The sequence below is a fragment of the Corvus hawaiiensis genome, chromosome 3 (assembly GCF_020740725.1).
Source record: "Corvus hawaiiensis isolate bCorHaw1 chromosome 3, bCorHaw1.pri.cur, whole genome shotgun sequence".
In the NCBI taxonomy this organism is placed as follows: domain Eukaryota; kingdom Metazoa; phylum Chordata; class Aves; order Passeriformes; family Corvidae; genus Corvus; species Corvus hawaiiensis.
In genome coordinates this window covers 56,642,126-56,663,888 of record NC_063215.1, presented here as the reverse complement: position 1 = coordinate 56,663,888, position 21,763 = coordinate 56,642,126, and the positions used below count along the sequence as shown (strand labels likewise).

General features: G+C 39.3%; 1 protein-coding gene and 1 long non-coding RNA gene across 5 annotated transcripts in view; one reads left to right on the top strand and one right to left on the bottom strand.

Annotated features, from left to right (window-relative positions):
• Nucleotides 1–21,763, bottom strand: part of TMEM200A (transmembrane protein 200A) — a 54,054-nt gene that overhangs the window by 3,185 nt on the left and 29,106 nt on the right. The window contains exon 1 of one of the 4 annotated variants that reach the window (XM_048298713.1): nucleotides 1,883–2,769. The exons of the other annotated variants lie outside the window; for them this stretch is intronic. Coding sequence (XP_048154670.1) covers nucleotides 1,883–1,974 — 92 coding nt within the window. The 5' untranslated portion in view covers nucleotides 1,975–2,769. Of the gene's footprint in view, nucleotides 1–1,882; nucleotides 2,770–21,763 lie in introns of those variants that run through there. 4 annotated transcript variants of the gene reach the window in all.
• Nucleotides 4,530–21,346, top strand: LOC125323593. Its single transcript, XR_007202577.1, has 3 exons — nucleotides 4,530–4,541; nucleotides 14,742–14,747; nucleotides 21,259–21,346. It is a non-coding gene; the product is annotated as an uncharacterized LOC125323593 (long non-coding RNA).

Here is a 21,763-nt window from a genome sequence, read left to right as displayed (position 1 = left end):
AAAAAGAAGAAAAAGCAGAAATGTTGAGGCAAGCAAAGGTTGTCCCTACAAATATAAGTAGCATTTTGTTAATATGCAGGTATTTCTTGATAACTGAAACGCTCCTATGACTATAAAAAAGCTACTACTATAGTTCCAGTTGTGACAAAGTAGCAGTTTTGAGATTCACATGGTATCCTAAAAAAAATAATTTTCCAGAAGTCCTTTTTCACTGTAAATATAGATAATAAAGCTTCCATCAGTGATACAGAAAGTAAAGCTAGTGCTGTTAGTGGTGATATATCAGGACTAAAGATAAAATATTCAGAAGTCTTAACAGATAATTTGTCTGGACTGGTCTGCAGTAAAATCAATAATACCTTGTTGATAATTTTAGCACTTTAGCTACTAGTTCTTTTTAAAACTTCTGACACACAATGACTGTGAATACAGTTCATTCTACATTTCCCCTTTAAGAGATCTTTCCTGATAGATTTCAGCATATATTCATACATATTTATTACAGCATTTAAATAAGCTTTTACTAAGTCTATTCAGATTTCCTGAGTCTCAGCTAGAGAATAATTTTTGCCTTTCCTAATACAGCTGATCTTCACATTTCTATTTTTCCTCCCTTGTTTGCTCCTCTTGGACTACAGGTGAAAAACCTCTGTTAAGTTTTATCAGACAAGAAATTTTAATAAAATTCAAATTGATAATTTCAAAATTTCTTAGCTTTATGAGGAAATTTTATTTCATTTTAGACTTACTTTGGTACCTGGTTGCCTATTACATGAGAAACATTAACCAGCATGGGTTTAAAAGAGAAAGTCATATTTGATAGTTTTTTATGAGCAAAAGTAACAAATAGAACAACACAGTTCAGGATAATTCTATTTTACAAGGCATCTTTGACTCAAAAATAGTTTCTGAGCTTAATCAATTAGTATTAGAATTAATGAGAGATGATATTATAGAGTAAAATTAGGATACTATAAGCTAGCTATGAAAAAATTATGTCCTCTTTAATAGTGTTATTATGCTCAGAGATAAAGAAAGGCTGACAGCCTGTTGCAGAGGAAAAGGCTCTGTGTCAAGTCTGGGGGCGGTTTAAGAAGCAAAACTGAAGTGGGACTGGGTGAACAAAGTGAGGTGCTGAAAAGCGGAGGTATAGCAAATTGGTGACTGCTTGCAATTTACAGGCAATGATTTTCATCAGATCTCTCAAACTTGTCATTTTGTTTGAAATTTTAGCAGTGCAGTCATGGGAAAAAAACTATTAGATCTCTTGTGTTAGGAGAAACAGACAGACTCTGTTATGATACGACACTATCACAGATTTCCAACACTGCAAGCAGGTGTCACATAAGCACATCTACAAACAGCAATCGGCCCGTCCCACCCAATATGAACTTGATTATGCAATTAATATGGAATTTGAGATAGGTGGCCAACTGGAAGGAAATTGGAAACAGCAATTCAGATGACAGACAGAAAGACTAACAACCTGAACTCCCTCCTTGCACCCTCACTGTTAAAGGACAGAGGGCTTCCTCTCTTTCTGAGAAACCTTTCCTTTACAAAGGAAAGACTTGAAAAGGTCTAGGCTGCTAAGTATACTGCATTTTCTGAATTTTTGCAAGAGAAATTCATGACATTATTCCAAAAATTTCAGAAATTTCACTTGTACTCTCAGGTTTCATGTTCATAATCTCTCTGGGAATTCTCAGGCTTTGCAATTCATTTCCCTTTTTGATGCTACCTGGACAATTTCCATACTTCAGTGGAAATTAATGTCTTGAATGCTTCTTAAAAATACTCTTTTTTTAAGATAACAATTTTAAAATACTCCAAAGAAAGTTATTTGACACTGATAGTCTTTCAAACTTTCTCATGTGCTTACATGTTTATGGGCTTCTGCCAAAACAAAAGTTCATTATTCCGTAAAACAATGTTTTGAATATCTGTGGACAGAAATAAACAGGACTGAGTCATTATAAAAGATGTTGCATTTTTTCATGACTCAATTAAATGTAATTAGTTTTCTCTATGAAATAAATTAAGACAATTATAGCACATCTTTACTGAAATGAAAAATCACTTAGCTATAATCTAGTTTGTTCCATTAATCTTTTACAATTGCCAGACCTTTGTGGCGAACAAAAAGTTTCCATATTCATGTGGTATTTTACAGGCACACATGAACCCACTCTGCTCCTTCTCAAGGCTACCAAGGAAGCGCACAGGTACAGCAGTTAAGTGCTAAATTCACACTGTGCCTGTTGGCAGGATTTGTTATTTTGTGTACTGTTCTGGGCTTATCACAGCTACCTGAGTTGCACCAAAGGGTGAACAGAATAAGCTTACACCAACTTGCTAAATATTTTAAACATACCTCTAGCAAGAGCTCCCCTGTAACTGAAAATTAGAGCAAGTAAAAACATGCTTAAGAATTACATCTTGGGGTATGCTTCTGTAGAAAGTTCTCATTTGCAAATTTTGCAGAAATTGGGGAACCATATCTCAATTTCATTACTTGAAGGACAGAAATTGAGATTTCTAAAAGTGAGAGAGAAAGCAAGATCTCTCAAAGCACACAGCTGGCTTCCAAACCATTCTATGGTACTATGATTTCAGGGGAACATGTTCCTCTGTTCATTTAACCTGCATCAGAGATGGGGCTCAGGGGAGAAAAAGTCTGGCTGCCAAGATACAAGCATATTTTGTACATAGAAATTTTCATATTTCTTGAGTTCATATCAATATTATTATACTTTCTTTCATGGAAAAAATCACAATCAGGCTTATAAATAATAATTTGTAATAAGCCAATTTTGATCTCTTCTGCATCTAAAAAAATCAAGTGTTAAAATACATAATGGTATGAGATGGTTTCACTTCATGCTGACAGCTTTACCAAAACCAGTTACAATGAAGTGCATATTAAGATGAAAATCATATTTTAGAAAAATATTCTATTTACAATAGACATTGTAAATATATATGATTTATTCTGCAAATCTGTTTAGTTTTGTGACATACCAGCCATAATATGAGTGCTGCTCATTAAACACTGCTTCTCTTATTTAACTTAGTACAGTGAATATTTTTAGTTTTATCCTGAAGTCTGAATTCAAAGTTCTAAACAAGCAAAGACTTAGAAGACTTTTTCTCAGAGGTAAATGAAGATTATGCTAAGAGCTCAGACAGCATCTCTTTGGTGGCACTGTGAATGATACATGTTGGCTCTTCAAGGAAACAAGTATTGGTAAAATGGATGTGGAATACAGAACAAAAAGAAAGGGACATGCCTGTAATTCATTTTATAAAACATAACCATCTCGCTGATACAAAAGCACCAGAGCTGCCAAGGTCCTTTTGAAGAACAAAGTGTTGAGCAGCTCTCTAACTTCATCACTGCTCAGTTTTGTTTTATCTTCAGTGAGAACATAGGGTCCAACGGCCTGGACACCTTAGGGGTTTAGTCCTGAAAGAAGCAGTGGCCCACATTTACCTCTGCATTGATCTTAACTTTTGCTTTATGCTGTTGTTACAGAGCAGCTCTGACACTAGCGCTGTCAGCCACTCAAAGATCATCCACGGAAAGCCCATCTCGGCAGAGATCCTGTGAAGCAGCTCCTGATCACTCTCACTCTCTTGGCATTATTTGCACAGAGAATGATTCAGGCTCTTGACAATTCACTTGTAACCTCTTCAATGACCACTAGCAAGATTTACCTTGGCCTTTCATCCAGGGCACAGGCTAAACACAGTCCTCTGCATCTGGAGATGCTTTAAAAAAAAATCCAGCAACAGACAGAGCAAGAGGTAGCTACGTGCCCCTTTAGTATCAAGAAAGGATGGACCCTTAAGCAGAAACTACTGGTAACGAGCCATGCAGCAAGGACAGAGAAATGGAGACAAAGGGAAAGAGCTGCATAAATGTGGTGGGGACACCAGGTCCTCTGCAGAGGTGCTCTGTCACTGCCCTCCTGAACTGGATGGGGGAGAGAAAATATAACAAAAGGCCTGTGGAATGAGATCAGGACAGTTCACTCACCCATGGCCATCATGGGCAAAACAGCTTGAGAAAATTAGTTTATTACCAATCAAATCTGTGCAGGATGATCAAAAATAAAACAAAATCTTAAAAACACCTCCCCTCTCACACTTCTCCCTTCTTGGGCTCAGCTTCCCTCCCTGAATACTCCACCTCCTCCCCACAGCAGTGCAGGGGGACAGGGGATGGGGGTTGCAGTCACGGGGTTGCAGTCACTTCAACATGTGTCATCTCTGCTGCTTCCTCCTCAGGGGGAGGACTCCTTGCACTCTCACTCTGTTCCACCGTATGGTCCTTCCCAAAGGATGCATTCCTTCAGGTACAGACTGCTCCACCATGGGACCACCAAGGGGTCACAAATCTTTGTCAGCAAAACTCCAGCATGGGCTCCTCTCTCCAAAGGACCATAGGTCCTGACAGGAGCCTGCTCCAGCATGGACTTCCCACAGGGTCACAGCCTCCTTTGGGCATCCACCTGCATCAGGTGGATCTCTGCTGCCCTGTGGACCTCCATGCGCTGCAGGGGAACATCCTGACTCGCTGTGGTCTTCACAGGATGCAGGGGAATCTCTCCTCTGGCACCTGAAGCACCTCCTCCCCCTCCTCCTTCACTCATCTTTGGGTCTGCAGGGCTTTTCGTCTCACATATTCTCAGTCCTCTGGCTGCAGTTGCCTTTTTTTTTCTCCCTTCCTAAATCTGTCATCCCAGAGGTGCTACCACCACTGCTCATGGGCTCAGCATTGGCCAGTGGCGTGTCCATCTTGGAGCCAACTGGCATGTCTATTGGACAAAGGGGAAGTTTCCAGAGGCTTCCCGCAGAAACCACCCCTGTAGCCCCCCACTACCAAAATTTGCCACACAAACCCAAAACAGTAACATCTCCAAAAGTATGTGTAGGTAAGGAGCCATGAGAGGGGCTGCTGCCCATCTAAGCAGAGAACAGCAGGGCCACAGAAATAAATTAAAGCAAGAAGTTTGCAGACATGACACAAAATGGGTAATGATATAACAAGTGTCATGCTGGGATGTGGAGTCACATTGGCTTTTTCCTTATATTACACTGGCTACACAGGCCAAGGATGCCAGAGAGGCTGGAATGGATTCTCCTTTATCACCTCTCCATATGGGAAAAGGTTGTTCAGATGCTCAAGGAAAAGCCATCACAAAGGAAACTTGGAAACGAGGGTAAAAACAGCTTTCACAAAACAGTATGCTGTGAGTAACCATGAGACTTGCATTTGCCAAGCAAAATATGAGATATTTTCCTAAAAAAGTCAGAAAGTCAAACAATTCAATCAGCAAAGAAAAGGTAAATTCACCCTCTGACACAGAGGTAAGGCCTAGGTAAATTATCATAGACAAACTGTAGTTTAGCACAGGTGGATGAGAATCCTTCTCTTCTGCCAGGACATCAGGCTATCACTGATGATGGGACACCAATAGGGTGTATTTATGCCATTACCATTACTCATCTATCACTTGACTTGACAGACATATGACTGACATACAGACATTCCTGCCAGCCTAGACAAAGGAAGAGAGAGGCAGGAGGCAGCTGACCTGGGGACTTGCTAGAGTAGCTGCAGAGCACAGAGCAACTGGCTGCAATGGATTTCATGGCATGTTCTAGCAGCTCCAACTAACTTCTCCTCACTCCCCTACTATTTATTTCTCTCTTTGACCTAAGAGACCACCACCTTAATACCCATCTTTCCTGCCTAATGACTAGCTTCACCACAACTGTACTGCTGCCAAGTAACTTTTTTTTCAGAGATTGTCTAACTATTAAAAATCTAATTAATCTCTCAGCAACTATTATCAACTCAACTTGCAGTAAGCTTTAAAGCTTGAGGCTTCTACTTTAAATGCCTGAAATCTAATGCCTTATCTAATTTGTTCAACTATTTTGGTACTATGTAAGTTATTACTTCTACCTACAAATTATTCTTTTGAATACATGCATAATAATTTGAATTATACAGAGATCTTACACTTAATTTTAAATTCTTCCCAGCAAAGATGGGAAGCAAACTAAAGATTACCACTATCTTTTTTCCTAATGTTTTATTCCAGATACATTTCAATGTCTCTTACTACTTAAAATCTTTGCATGACAACCTCACTTGCATAAATATTTCTTTTTTTCTCATTTATTCTTTGAAAAATGACTGAAAATTATGTGAAATTATCAGAACTGTACATGCTATTTCCCTGTAGTTTATGTAAAGTTTTCTGAAAAGTTCAGTTCTTGTGTATCAGCAAAAAATTAAACGTTACTGCAATAAGAAGTAGTGTGTGACAGAATCTGATTTCTATTACTGTAGCATTTCCTATCCGACTATTTCAGCTTATTAGGAAATTTATTTCCCAACTAATGATAAATAAATGATTTGTTATCATTTAAGGGACTAAATTTCAAATTTTAACAAGAACACGAATTTTAATATCATGGAAAGTTTCTTTCACCTTTGATAAACCTAAAGTCCCAGAAATGAAGGAGGTGACAGACTGTTTACTCATAAAATATTTCTCATAATCAAGAATGCAAATGACAAAATCATAAGAGAAATTATGACATAACTGAGTAAACAAATCAATATTCAGCTGTATTTAACACATCTATACTTTCTCTTGATGAACAACGTATACATGTCAATATGCTATCTGTGCATAAAGGTTGTCATCCGGTACAATCTATTCTATTCCAAGGGTAAAAATATCCAACTTTATAGGCCCAGAGGGATTAATCATTCTGGTAGAGATAGTACAGCAATAGCCAAACAGACAGTAGTCCCACAAGAAGCAAAGAAAACCATCTCAAATTACATTTTTATTTAGCAGTAGTTTTTTATTTAGCAGAGTTTAACAAACAGCCCCCTCCAACTGCCCAGCACACAAGCGGGACCATCTTATGATGCATTTCCCTCCTCTTACCCATTCATCAAAACATGACCTGGCTGAACAGATTAAAAAACAAAGCAAGCAAGCAAAAGTCATCTTTTGCATTCATGTTTATGGGGTATTTTAAGTGCACACTAACTGACAATAGGTGAGAAGAAATCATGTCAAAAAAAATCTCCGTGACTTCAGCTGATATTTCAAAGTCATGCCAGCAAAAGACAAGGATGTGACATTTAAAACATTAAAGCTTTGAAATTTCCAGCTGAATTCAACCCCTTTGGGTTCAAATTCCCTTTAATGGTGTCTCTTCTAGGCTGTGAAGGGATAAACTTAGGGACTAATCACGCCCTTTTAACTTCTGGTTGCCCATCAGCTTGTGGTAGGCAGGCCAAATCATGCAAGCAGTTCCACAGCACAAAAAAACAACGGCAAGCTGCCCACAGGTCAGGCAAGGCAAGAGCACCAGGGTGTCCAAGGGGCAGCAGTAGGCAGAAAGTCCACTGCAGACATTAAAAGATGAAGTTCCCTAGATGTTGGTAGACCATGCAGCTGTATCAAACAGACTGTATTGGCTTTACAATAGTACCATATTAAACTAAAATCTTTGCAATCATAACTGAAAAATAAAAGCTTGCTATTAAGGACACATCTGACAGGAAATCTGAAGTCTGACAGTGATCCAGTGTCCTGGGTTGCAGTGTATTCTATTACCATCCCCATCAGCTGTTGAAATCAGGTGGGGCAGTGTTTCCTTGCCTCCTCCCCCCAGACTATCTTTCTGTTAATTGCCCATCATTGTCCTGCCGCCTGACTCAGAGATAACTCCCTCCGGACTATCCTCTGTTAATGAGCCTAATCAACACTTTGCCTCATGACTCATTACCCCATTGTGAGATGCTCCACCCAGAGGGAGGAACCAAGCATCCCATCGTGGATATAATCTGAGGCTGAACACCAGAGACACCGGCTTCCCACTGGATTTCCAGAGGACAGGAGCTACACAGCCACCACTGGACTTCCGGAGGAAGAGCAGGATCACTGCTTCAGAGGACTGCAGCCTACAGGATCACTGCTACAGAGGACTGGATCACTGCTTCAGAGGACTGCAGCCACCATTCTACCAGACTGCTACCACCACCCTGCCTAACAGGGTGTCAGGTTGTACCTTGACTCTGTCAGTTTGACAGTGTTTTCTTTTACCTCTTTTTTTCCCCTTTTCTTTAATTTCCATTAAATTGTTATTCTGACTTGGTGCCTCCCACTGGTTTGTTTTCAGACTAGTACATCCAGTTATTTTAAAAATCTAGATCTGGCAGTGGTTTTCAAATCTGCACTGCACTGGTTGAAGCAAGACCGCGGGGGCCCAGCAGTTACCTCTGCAGAATCTGTGAAAGACAACTAGGCATGGCACATCAGAACCTTCTCATTGTTCTACTCTACAAATTTGGGAACTCAAACAAACTAAGAAAGGAAAATGAATTTTTAAAAAACAAGTCCAGGCTTTAATGAGAGTTATGAGATCTCATTTTTATACATATTTCTATAACTATACTGTGCCATTTTGAAACACATGAAAAGATGTACCTCTCTATCAAAGTGACTTTGATGCAAATTTCAGTTGTGGCAGGTATTTGAAGGAGAGACGTTGAATCCACAGTGGATATATCAAACCTCTATTTGGACTCAAATTCATTCTGTTTCATTAGTAAATCTGGACCATGGCACTCCCAATCATGATCATTATGACAGTCCACTGCCTTGTACTAAAGCACAGCAAGGAAAGTGTAAGTATGCCTGTGAGTAACCTAACTTCCTAACCTAGCTTTCCTCAAGCTGTTATGTATGCAGACTAAGTGTCTGCATAACGACTCAGTGGAAAGGTTATAAAATTACACCAAATCACAGCAATTACAAAAAGAAAGACTTGACCCTCCACTATTATTTGGAGGGAAAGAAATAAAATGCCAATCAAAAGAAAAAAATCCCATACCAAACCACCAAACTAGTCTAATAAAGTTATACTTAACTACTATTAAGTAATTTTCTCAACTGTACAAGGACCAGAAGTTACTTACAAAGATACAACTGATCAATACCCAAACCTTTACAGCGATTCAGTTTGTGTTGGTATTAATACAACCCTCTCTTTCCTTTGGAACTCTTTTTCTCTGCCTCAGGGGGAGAAGGTTCCTTCCTTTATCCAGTTTGCACCTCTTGTGTGTTTCATTGTCCCATGTCCTAACACCATCTGCTTGGCTCTGGCTTCTTGATCACCCCTCTGTAGGGTACTGGGGGTTGTTGCTTGGTCCTCCCAGAGCCGCCTCTTCTCCAGGGCCGAATCCGCCCCCTCTCAGCTCAGCCTGTTCTCAGGAGAAAGTTTCAGGTCCTGGCCTCCCTGGGGCCCCATGCTGAACTTGCTCCAGTCTGCAAACATCTTTCTTCACACTTTATTAATGTGAAACTCCTTTTTTTTTAAACCACCTGGGCTTTTATTTGGCTCTAAACTAACTTGAAATAATAAACCAATAACTAGGGAATTTGAACTTCAAAAATTGCAAACTTCGAAATACTGATAAATATAATTGTAGGGTAAGTGAGGATGCCTGTTACACAGATTTGGGGAGTGCTGTGACTCCATACTTTAAATCACAGTGAAAAAAATCCCTTTTGAATTACTTCATCACTTACCATATCTGCCACGTACATTAATCATTCCAACTATTATGCCAAGGTCAAATGTAAGGTGAACACCCAGCAATACTGCAGAAAGAAGAATGCCTGAGCTGCTTATCCTCTTTGCTATTATTTCTCCTCCAGCCTGATCCTTTCATATACAGTAATTCTGTGCAAAATCAGCAACATTCAATATTGGCAGAATTACACAGAGCTCGTTAGCTACTCACAAAGGCACAGAACACACATCAAAGAGGGAAAGAAGGAACCTGAGTTTCTGTATTTTGTTTTCAAGATGTTGCTGTATGACTTGGCCTAGATTTGGTCGGCCAGCTTTTGCCTGGCCCAGTTGAACTCACTTTTAAATTTGTTCCATCCTCAACTATGTCTGCTGGCACACTGCAGTAGATCAGGTGTGAGTATAGAGAAATTTGTGGATTTTACCTATGTAAAACTCACAAAACATAAGGTTGCTGCCAGGTATCCTATGTCTAGAACAGCTTTCCAGTCATTATACAGTGAACCAAACAATTCTCAGGTCACAAAACACCTGTCTCACACAGTGTAAACCCACCTGCCCCACCACTGCCATGTCTGATGTCCTGAATTCCCAGCTGTCCATCTCCCTCTAGCTGTACTATCTTAATTAAAGTCCTAGATGATGGGCTAAAGAAACCCCAGATCTCAGGCACTGGATGTACTTATTTGTGGAATGCTTACATAACCTCTGTATCCACTGTATTAAATTATCAGCAAATTTAGAGCTGTAACTTGTTTTTGGAAGTGTGAACCTATAAATTCTTTACTTATGCACAAAAATTTCCACTTCCTATGCACAGATACATCACATCTTGTTCTAAAATCTATTACAGAACTACAGCAAAAAGCAACAAGGAGCTAAAAAAAGAGAGGGAAACAAAAATGGCAAGTAGCTTTACAAGATTTAAAGAAAAGTTGTTCAAAATGCAATTGATTAATAGAGTTTTTGAATTTTCTTCCTAGAAGAAAAAATATCTACAGAATACGCACACAGGAAAATAAAAGCTGGATAATGAGGCTTTACTGTTGCTTTTATTTGCTTTCATTATCCAGTTTGTCAGTTTTTCTACTGATAAACAACTAGGGTTTTTTTAGCCTAAACTGAGCAAGGTGATAACTGCCCTTAATGACTGAAGTGACAAAATCTGTTCCCAAGCTATTTTAGCACTTTAGTTTGTGTAAACCCATTTTCTAGCAAAAATAGGTACTACAAATGGAAGCAGATATTGGCTATTTAGCCAAATACTTATAATCATTTTAGATGCTTTTGTCCATTCAGGTTATTAGTGTTCATGTTCAGTAAACAGAAAACATGCTGCTTTATATATGTCTACAGGTGAGAGAAGTAGACTATTTTAAACCTTTTATGCCATGCAATCTGTCACTTTGAGTATCAACTGAAAGTAAATAATTTTATTGAAAATAATCACTTTATAAGCACAATATAATTTAAAACGTGTAAAAGAAGCATGTGGATATTTATGCATTTATTTTAGTTTGGGGTGGTTTTTTAGTTTTTATTTTTTAGACATTACCAATTATAAAAAGGAGCTTCTTTTAGAAGAAAGTGAAAATTTTGAGATAATACTATAGACTTTCAACCCTACAACTGAAATCCAAAATGCACAGAAGTAATCTAAATTCTGAAGCAAGCTCACACAATGCAAATCAGAGTATAGACCAGTTATCAACCACAAGTCATGAAATAAATGTTATAAAGATCTCTATTGTTTCTGAAAGACTGAATTTGTACAACCAGAGTAAAATATATGTTCTCTGTCATCTACTGCAAAGGAAAGGCATGACTAAACACTCCAGGGCTCAACATGCCAGATAAACTCAGTTTCCTAATAAAAAAAAAACATGAAACAAGATTGGAAATGTTAGGAAATACCTTCATTTTCAAGCACTAGGATTGTTGGTTCTTCAATTCTTACACACAAAACTTTGAATAAGACAGTGACAGACACTTGGTGTGGAGGTAAAAGCACAGCAATGCTGGGGTGCCCTGGCTACCACTTATACTCACATATCATCCAGCTTAAGTAGCAATATGTTACTCTGATTTCATCAGAGGCAAAATCTCCAGCCTGGACACACACCTAATGTAGGATGCAAGCAGCTCTCAAGACCAAAGACCAAACAAATGTCCTTATCTGCACTACATGCTCAGTTAATCAAGTTAATTTGCAGGTTCTAACAACTGTAATTTCCCACTGCATACAAGTTCAGTGACTATAAGATCAAATAGTACCAGGTACAAAATCAAGTAGGTATTTCACAGAAGGCTTAAGTAATACCCATATTAGATATGAAATAAAATCTATTTGTTCCACAGCTAAGATGTGTGAGCAACACTTTCCCCCTGACCTAGAAAATACTCCTGCTCTATAAAACATGCAAACTCAAAGGAGCAGGAGTTAGCATGCTGTGTTTATTGTCAAAAGACACCTAGGACCAATTTTTTAAACATAAAAGAGTCTAACTCTGAAGAGTACTTAGGTATCTACACCGTGTAGTTTTATCAGAAGATCTCAGTGCGTGATAGAGGTACAGAAGTCATGTTAAGTGCCCAACTTAACAGAACTTAAGGACCAAGGACTTAAGACCAAAAAGTAACTATGAAAGCCACAGACGTAGCACTGCTACTTGTCCATTAAGCCTGGCAATGTAATTTTAAATTAGTGGCCAAGATACTTGTTTGGGAATTGAGGTGTCCCTAGTGCCAGGCCCCTCCACCAGCAGGAGACTATCTTCCATGTCATTAGTAAAGTCCATGCAAGGGGGTCTTTAGAAGAAGAACTGAAATTTGGGCTCCCTGAGCACCCCAGCCACAAGGTGTGAGTGTTTATATGGCCAAGAGGAGCATTTGCCATGGCACAACTGTGGCCCTAAGCTATCATTACACTTACCTTGTCTGTCATTTCCTTCTGAAATCTCTTCTGAAAACACAGGTCAGCGTTAGGATGTCTTTTACACTGAGCCTTCATGCAAGTTAATCTGCTCTGCCAAGTGGCAACACAAATCAGCCCCTCCAAAGGTTATTGTTATTATAGCTAGCAAGGTCACAGTACCTGAGCTGTCACATTTAAAGACAGTTCCAGCACCTTAACACTAATTTTTGGTGATTCAGAGGTACAGGTGGACTCCTAGTTACAGCACCATTATATTCGTTCACAGGGGCAGAAAAATCAGTGTATGAGGTTTAGGTTATTCTATGCTAGCACACCAATTAGGCAATCACTATATCACAGCTATTATTAGGACATTAATAATGGAATGAAAATTTTCTTGGGTCTCAAGAATCCCACAAAAATAAGCAAACTGGTTAGTATGATGCTATTTCCAGTATGTCAACAATAGTTTCAAATGCTAGATGCAGAAAAGGGATAGTCAAGCACTATTTCATAGAGAATGGTAAGCATACTTCAAAAATACTTCTAGTATCCCACACAGTCAAACATTTTTGCCTATTTATGGATGACAGAGGAATAAATTATTATTAAATTAACAGTAAACCTCAATTATGTCTTCAACTGCAGACTAGAATGATCCTGCCAGACATCCACATGGGGGCATCAGTAGAACCTGTAAGCATCCACACTGATACTCAGCCTGTTGATGGGTAAATACAAGTTACAAAGTACACATAAGAGCAGAAAGTTTCAAGACGTAGATTAGTATTTTACACGTGTAAAAAACCAGAAACGTCAATATGAAGGCATTTCTGTTATGCAGATTATCCATCACAAACAATTTCTTCTGTACTTGTAATCAGCTCCATTATCACTTGCATTACAATAACCAATCTCTTTGTAGTACCCTAAACTAAGGGTTCTATGAACAGGAGGAACCCACTGGGAGCAAAGTAACCTATGAGTAGTGAGACACAAAGAGAAAGACATGCTGAAATACTGTGGGCCAAATTTATGGAACTGCATCTTAAGCTTTGGTAGCAGAATTCACTTATACAAGATACATGACTCGCACGGTAAATCCCTTTTTTCTTTTACCATCAACAATCTGTGAACATTATTGGGGGTTAAAGTCAAACAATTCCTTGGTAGTACATGAAGAAAGGCCAGCTAAACTGAGCAGAATAACTGCTACCTCCTTGCTTCTACTTGCTTCCAGAATGTCCAGGTGTTGCTCACACAGGGGACTTCACATCCAGCAACTTGTGATCCTTAAAAGGTCTGCCTCCCTCACCTCAGACAGCTACATTCCATACTGCTGCCCTACATTTCAAATATACAGTTTGTCTACAGGACCGAGTCCTCTGAAATATGGCAGAGTTGCTCTCACTTCATTTTACATCTAGGAATCAGTATATGCCCATTCTGCTATTTTGCAGAAAACCATCTCCCTCCAGTTGTTCCAGTTAGATTGAGTTCCTAACACAGAGCTTGTGGAACAGCAGGCTGCCAGGCCTCAGGAAAATTAGAATATTTCTAGCATATAGTACTGCTAGCTAAAGCGTGGTGTCCTAGTTAAAGACCTGTTAATAGATGCATTGCTGATAGCATGCTGGCTTATCTGGTGTGCTGTGCATTTGCAGTGCCCTCCATTTGTGAAGTCTATATATCCATGTTTTAACACATTTGACCTACCCTGTAATTGCCCATGCAATTTAAAACATGATCTCAGTTCGCTCCTGCGATCATGACAGATGTCAACACTGAGTGATACTAAGTAACAGCTTAATTTAGGAGAAAATGCAAACTATTATTAGCATGTATTGTAAGTTGCAATTTCTTCACAAAGGCTTGCAGTAATTTTTTCGCTCTTCAAGGTCCTCATTTACATTATTGCTATGTCCCCTCATGCCATTAATATTTTACTTACTTTGATTTAGCCGGGATATAGTCATTGTTAATTAAAGAGATAAATATCAGTTTACTTTAATGAATATTCTCCTGACTTACACAAAGCCAGCATAATGTTCAGAATCAAGCACTTACAAGTTAGGCACATTTAAACTAACATGAATGCATAACCACAATTATTTGAGGCACCTTGTTAAAAACTGTTGATCTGTGATACAAATATAGACAGCATAAACAACTAAGAGATGATTCCAACAAGAAGTTAGAAGTCCAGAAGACAGAAAATATAGTCAAGTTTTTCCAGTTAGTGTAAAATTTACATTTCTGGCTTTAGAATCTTCTCAGATAATCACAGAGCATTTGTAGCTATCAGTCAGTCTGGTATGTCTAAACATTTAGCCAAATTTCTGAATGCATTGCTGAGGAGAAAATACAGTAAGGGTCAGTAAACTCAGCAGAGCACTGAATGACAACGGATACAGTATGGGTTACTCTTTTTTCTTTTAAGAAACTACTGCAAAACTACCAGCTCTGTGCAAGAAAAGCAGGATGAAGAAATTGGGAGAGGGAGATTAAGCTGAAAGTGTAGTTACAGGAAGCTGTCAGCAGTTCACCATAAAGTTTTCAGTTCAGAGTGTAGGAGGAAGAGTGAAATACAATGTTACCAGTTAATTACTTTTTCTGTAGAAGGCTAGCAACGTGTGGCAAATTACTTCAAATGGATTCATTTAGACAGTTAAAGCAACAAGTAAAAACAACACTAAAATTATCTGTGCATATTTGAAGGCATTCACTAAAATTCACAGAAAATATACAGAGCACTTTAAAAAAAGTCTTTATTTATGACTCCTCTTTTCTCACAGTTGTGTTCAAAGGTCACAACTCAGTGCATGCTCTTCCTAGAGGAAATACGACAGCAATGCTAATGTAAGTATGGAGTAAGAGGCAGCATTAAAATACAACAGACATTATGGAACAGTTGGGACTGTCCGCATTAGTCCAGCCAGAGCATGCCTGAAGTGTAACCAGTGTCCAGCTTTGTGAGATACTGTCATAACGTGCTGATTCTGAAGACAGGGACTAATCTATTTCACTTCCTTATGAAAGCCTCAAGGGCTTTGATTCTGCAGAAAAGATGCTTCCCAGAAAACCATGGGTAAAGTAAATGGGTTAGACAGCTGGATTAGTGTGTATATGTATATGTTTATATAAGAGTTCATTATGTGACTAAAATGTGAATCAAGTAATTACTACTTGTTCACGGCAATGAAAGTGCAGTAAGGCTTCAATAAGCCAGACACCTGATAAAGTAAAAGCACAGCTGTTATTTTTTTCTGAAACTGTGCCCAAGAATTAGCAGAGCAAATATCAAAAGGAAAAAGTTCTGTACAACTGAGCTCATGAACTGAGCCTGACATTTGAAATAGTGGCTGATAGAGCTGCAAACATTGAGGACCACACAAAGTGAATAAAGAGGTAGAGAAGCATGCAGAAAGATGAACCAGATCATGCAACTATGCGCGAACAGCCTGGAACGTCAGAGATAGATAGAATGTAATTAAACCAAGGCAAACACCAAAAAATTAAGATAACAAATGCAAACATACTAGGAAGCAAGGAAAAATCAAACCAACAAAGATACCTATGCAAGCAATGAAAAAACATGACAGATGATAATAAAATCAAAAGGAAAAGTAAAAAAAGCATCTGGTTATGAGAACTGTTTGATTTGTAGGAAATATGTAAGGTCTGTGGGAGTTAACTAGTCAGATACACTTGCAGCTTCTGGCAGATTTGGCAGCTGATCACATCCTCCAGGTTCAGCTGGAGGACAAGATTTTACAGAACAAGATTCTCCTTTTCCTTTCACATCACATCACTGTTCTTCCTCTATAGAAAGCATCAACCATCACCTGCCCAGAGGCCAAAATAATCACTTCACAGGTGCTTCATTTGGACTTCTCATTTAGGCTTCTAATTTACTGTTTAGTTTTCTTTATCCTAGGGCATCACTAAGACACCAGCAAGGAGCAAGAAGGCTTGCTGCAGTCCTCTCTGAAGTCATGGATTGCTCTATGCTCATTCAGTACAGCCAGCTAGCACAGCCACCATCAGACAGTGGATCATAAGCCCCCAGCCTCAGACACACCACCAGGCACCAGTGCCTGCACTGCCCTGAAACACATGCATGCGGCTTCTCAGGCTGCCTCGACATCCCAGGGTGTGGTTCTCAGAGAGGCACATCCCAATTGAGAGCATTCCGGATTCCTGCCAACTCTGATGCTTCTGCCTGTCAAACAACTGTGAATTTGAGAAAGGTTCAACACAAGCCTTTGGCAATTTTTCACAGCTGAGTTGATGAGTGGGTGAAAGAATGGGTCACAACAGAGGGCACTCACAACATCTCTGCTGTAGCCACTGAAAGCTAAATTCAGAAGATGCCAACCACATAATTTGAAATATAATTTCTGTACTGTCAGAAAACAGCACAGATCATTTGGTATTTTTGTTGTTGTTATTAATATTGGCAAATGTCTATCTGTTGCAATGTTTTATTCAGGATCTTTCAAGGATCCTGCTGCAAATTGCAATCATGAACACCCCCAGCACTTCAGATTGACTAAAAGCTGTGTCTAGATTTTTCATGTGGACAGTCCATCTCCATACAGTTCCAAGTCACATTTTCCAAGCTATGGAAAGATGCTTGTATAGTAGACCTCTATTACATGCTTACTGACATTTAGCAGCCTTGTGCCACTCAGACAGAAGGAGCATTCCTCATCCTAGGAACAGCCAGTGACAATATTGACCTTGATGGCTTCCCATGCAATGGGAATCCATGCCTCTGCCATAACAGGAGCATAATATACAGCTCATCCCTGCCAGACATGCTGAAAGAAGGGAGACGATACTAGGAACTGCTTTATTTAAGCTGAATTAAATCTCCAAACACAAACCCAGCTGCGGTGCACTCTTCCTAACTTTTCAGTTCATAATCAACATGTAGATCAAGAAATCTAGCCTGAAAAATCCCCATCTGAGCAGCAAAAAAATGTACCCATATTGCAGGAAGTTTGTGTGGGCAAATTATATGGAGCCAGGACCTTAGAAGACAAACCCAGATGTGTCAGCTTGCTCTGGCACTAGTGAGACCGATCCCTAAACCAGCTTGGAAGAAATCACTGCTTCTCCAGCTCTTAGGTCTTCCCAAAGAAGATTCCCTTGCATGAAGAAACTTTCTTGATAGAATATTTTCACTTACATTGAAATCATTATAGAAATATGAGTAAAGAGTATTTTTGTTATCACCAAAGATTCACAGAACATTTTGGGTTGAAGGGACCTTAAAGATCTTCTAGTTCCAACCCCCTTGCTGTGTTTAGGGAGACTTTCCAGTAGATCAGGGTGCTTAAAGCCCCATCCAACTTGGCCTTGAACACTTCCAGGGATGGTGAATCTATAACTTCTCTGAACAACCAGTTCCAGTGCCTCACCATCCTCAAAGTGAATAATTTCTTCCTTATATCTAATCTAAACTTATCCTTTCAGTTTAAAGCAATTTCCCCTTGGCCTATCACTACATGCCCTTATAAAAAGTCCCTTTCCTGCTCTTCTGTAGGCGCCGTTCAGGTACTGGAAGGTGCTATAAGGTCTCCCCAGAGCCTTCTCTTCTCTCAGCCTGCATTCATTGGAGAGGTGCTCCAACCCTCTGACCATCTTTGCAGCCTCCTCTGGACTCACTCCAACAGGTCATTAATCATTAACACATGTCAATGACATCATCATCATCTCCTGGTGCCATAAATACCCCATGTGATACTGCTCACAGAGGATCAGTATCTACAAGATTTTAATTTTCTTTTCATCTGAGGTATGATATAGATCATGCAACTCCTAAAGCAGGACCATGGTGTCACAAAAACTGTTTTCAGAGCTGCTGGGACATCCATGCCACTCTAAAAGCCACAAGTCCTGCAAGCTCTGAGAGCTGGCCAGAAGCTGAGCTGAAAAAATGTGCCATTTTTTCTAGCTTGAAACATGCAATCCATGCATAATACAACAATTCATGCATTACACAGCACCATACTCCTTCTCTATTCTATTCTATTCTATTCCACCATTGTTACACTCATAAATAAGTACAGTGACACCTGTCCTCGGTAAGTGTCAAACAGCTTTAATTGCATCACATCACCATGTAGCACTTGTTCTGAAAAAACAGTACTGAAGGACACTGATGAAGTGCAGTACAGCCCACAGAATATTTGTATGAAACCTTCAATTTTCCAGCACTTCCTGATTATCTTCTGATTTGAGCTGTGTGTCCCAGCTGAGCATTAACATTGATTTTTTGATTTAATTACAGACACTCTGGCTTCGAGAGCTGTGACATGCTGAAATTCAAATGAATAGGGCATGCTCTGGCCTCCTAATACATGCTGTGCTGATTAATCCAATCCTGTTCTGATTTTCTGCAGTGCAGGATACGTTTATCCATTCCCCTTCCTTCACAATGAGTGCTGTTCACAATTTGCATCCCTGATTTACCACTGATTAACCATATGCCCCACATCAGCTTTGTGTACTTCACTGAAACTGTTATCACAGAAACCTGTTGCTGTAAAAGGAACAGGAGCAGTAAGAACAAGGCAAAGGGAGGGCAGACAGGAACTCCGCTTGTGTTTTGACAAAGGATTTACAGATTTAGATTTGTATAGGCTGCAATAGGCATATATTCTTCACAACATCTTCATTCTTATCCTTTTCTTTTGAGAGCACATGTGGTTGTATTACAGCTCAGTTGTTAAGAACCTTTACTTCATGGACAAAGTAAGTACATTACATCCATCCAGTGCCAACTCATGGAAGGGGTAAGAAAGAGATGCTATTCTCAGCTAGAGTACTGACTCATGTTTCGTACTCTAAAATCACAACCAGACCCCAGCATACCAAAATCTACTCTTAGTCAATATTGCAACAAAGTCACGTTCAGGAACATAGCTATAAAAATGACATCAGGAGATTATCACTGGTAGAATTTAATCACTTCTTAAAGTTGAATATCCATTTCCTCCTTACAGAACAATTAATGCATAAAAAAGCTGAGGGCAAAATTTTGAAAAGTGATTCAGAACCTTTTTCAGAAATTACCTGTGACTCTTCATTCAAAATGGAAATTGAGTTCCCAAATTACTTATGAGTTTTTGAGAGTTTTACCCTTAGGGTGTGAAACTACAATTACAAAAAGGTTCCTCTTTAAGCATCTGAGTATTAGATCTTCTCAGATTCAATCTGTTAACTGGGCCATGGCTCTTTTTCTCTGACCCTACAACACTGTCTTCAAATTCCTATTTACTAATCACCAAGTAATTAAGTCATAACTGTTTCCCTAGGCAGCTGTTCCTTCCTCACTTCTGCTTTATTCTCCCCGTATGTCAGCTTTATAAAGAATTGGATTTTAGACTTTCAGACAACCTTTTAGCTGATGAATTCCCACCTTTGCTGTCTGTAGATTTATAGGACTTTACTGCCTAACAGCTTTTGTTGATGCAAAAAGAAGAAAATCCATTTCAAACAAGAATACACAGGTCATACTGTTCACTTCCCTAATGTGTTTATAGGGATCACCCTGTCATTATTTTGGGACAAAATCTTTGCATTTTTCACTCTTTATTTCAACAGTCTAATCTGCTTGGGGTCTTGAATCATACACAAAAAGCAGATTTAAAATATGTTAAATGATGTGTAAATTCAGTAGTTCCTCCTTTAAATTACAGTCGGCTTTATATAGCAAGGAGGTGTGTTAGTGTGTATAAAAAACAAGCCCATCAGCTCAGAAGGTGTTAGCAAAGTTACTATCAAAGATTTACCAGTCTTTTGCTGAAAGGATCTAATTATAAAGTCTTTCAATTTTGCTCTTTGAAAACATGCTTCCTGGTAGTTCACAGCCCACCCGTGAACTTTTGAAGAGCCTTCCTGTAGAAAATTACAGTGGAGGAGAAAAAAGAATAATATAAATCTACACAGAAAACATTTATTATAACATATCACTATCATATATAGGCAGCAGCAATAGTTTATTCAAAAGCTCTCTCTTGTCAGCTGTGTATTTAATTTGTGGACTAAGCATCAAATGATCATCAAATGATTACACAAGTGCTACATTACTGAATATACCACACATTCAGGACTGATTTGCTTATACAAACAGAAAATAAACATATTAATAGTGTAAACAAATTATGTAAGACTTTTATCCCTAAACAGTCTGCCTTGCTGAAACACTGAAGCTGGCCCCTCGCCACAGTCCTCTTCATAGGAATCACTTCAATATTACATTTAATATTCAACTGCTCAGAAAACATTTTGCTCTTTCTCTACACAAAATCAAAAAGAAACTTATGCTTCGTATAGTGTCAACACGCAGAGTAACTTCTACAAATAGAGAATCATAGCACATCCTGAGTTGGAAGAGACCCAATAATCATTGACAAGAATCATTGAGTCCAGCTCCTGGCCCTACACCGGACACCCCAAGAGTCACACCATGGGCCTGAGAGCATTGTCCAAACTCTTTGTGAACTCTGTCAGGCTTGGTGCCATGACCACTTCCCTGGGGAGCCTGTTCCAGCACCCAACCATCCTCTGGGTGAAGAATCTTTTCTTAATACACAACCTAAACCTCCCCTGGCACAACTTCAGGCCATTCCCCTGGGTCCCGCCACTGGTCCTGAGAGGGAAGAGATCAGTGCCTGCCCTTCTGCTTCCCCTCATATGAGGATTTTGAAGCCCACAATGAGGTCTCTCATCAGTCTCCTCTTCTCCAGGCTGAACAAACCAAGTGACCTCAGCCACCCCTCATAAGGCTTCCCTAATTGAGTGAAGATGCTTCTTTGATTATTTTTAAAATATTCTCTCTTCAATGCTGTTCTTAAAGCCAATCTAAAATCTAGGGATTAATCTAGTTCTTATGAAATTCTCTTACTGCCACTCTAAATCCTGTTTCTCAGAGCCTTCTACTCCCAGCTGCTGTCAAGCAGCATGAATGGATGCCTGAAGAGCCCAAGTCAGTCTTATGTGGAGTGGTTTAGGGAGCTGAGGATTTTAGCCTGGAGAAAAGGAGGCTCAGGGGTGACCTCATCACTCTCTACAACTACCTGAAAGAAGGTTGTAGCATGGTGGGCATCAGCCTCTCCTCCCTGGTAACTAGTGGCAGAATGAGAGGAAAAGGCCTCAAGTTGCACCTGGGAAGGTTTACATTGGATATTAGGAAAAACTTCTGCA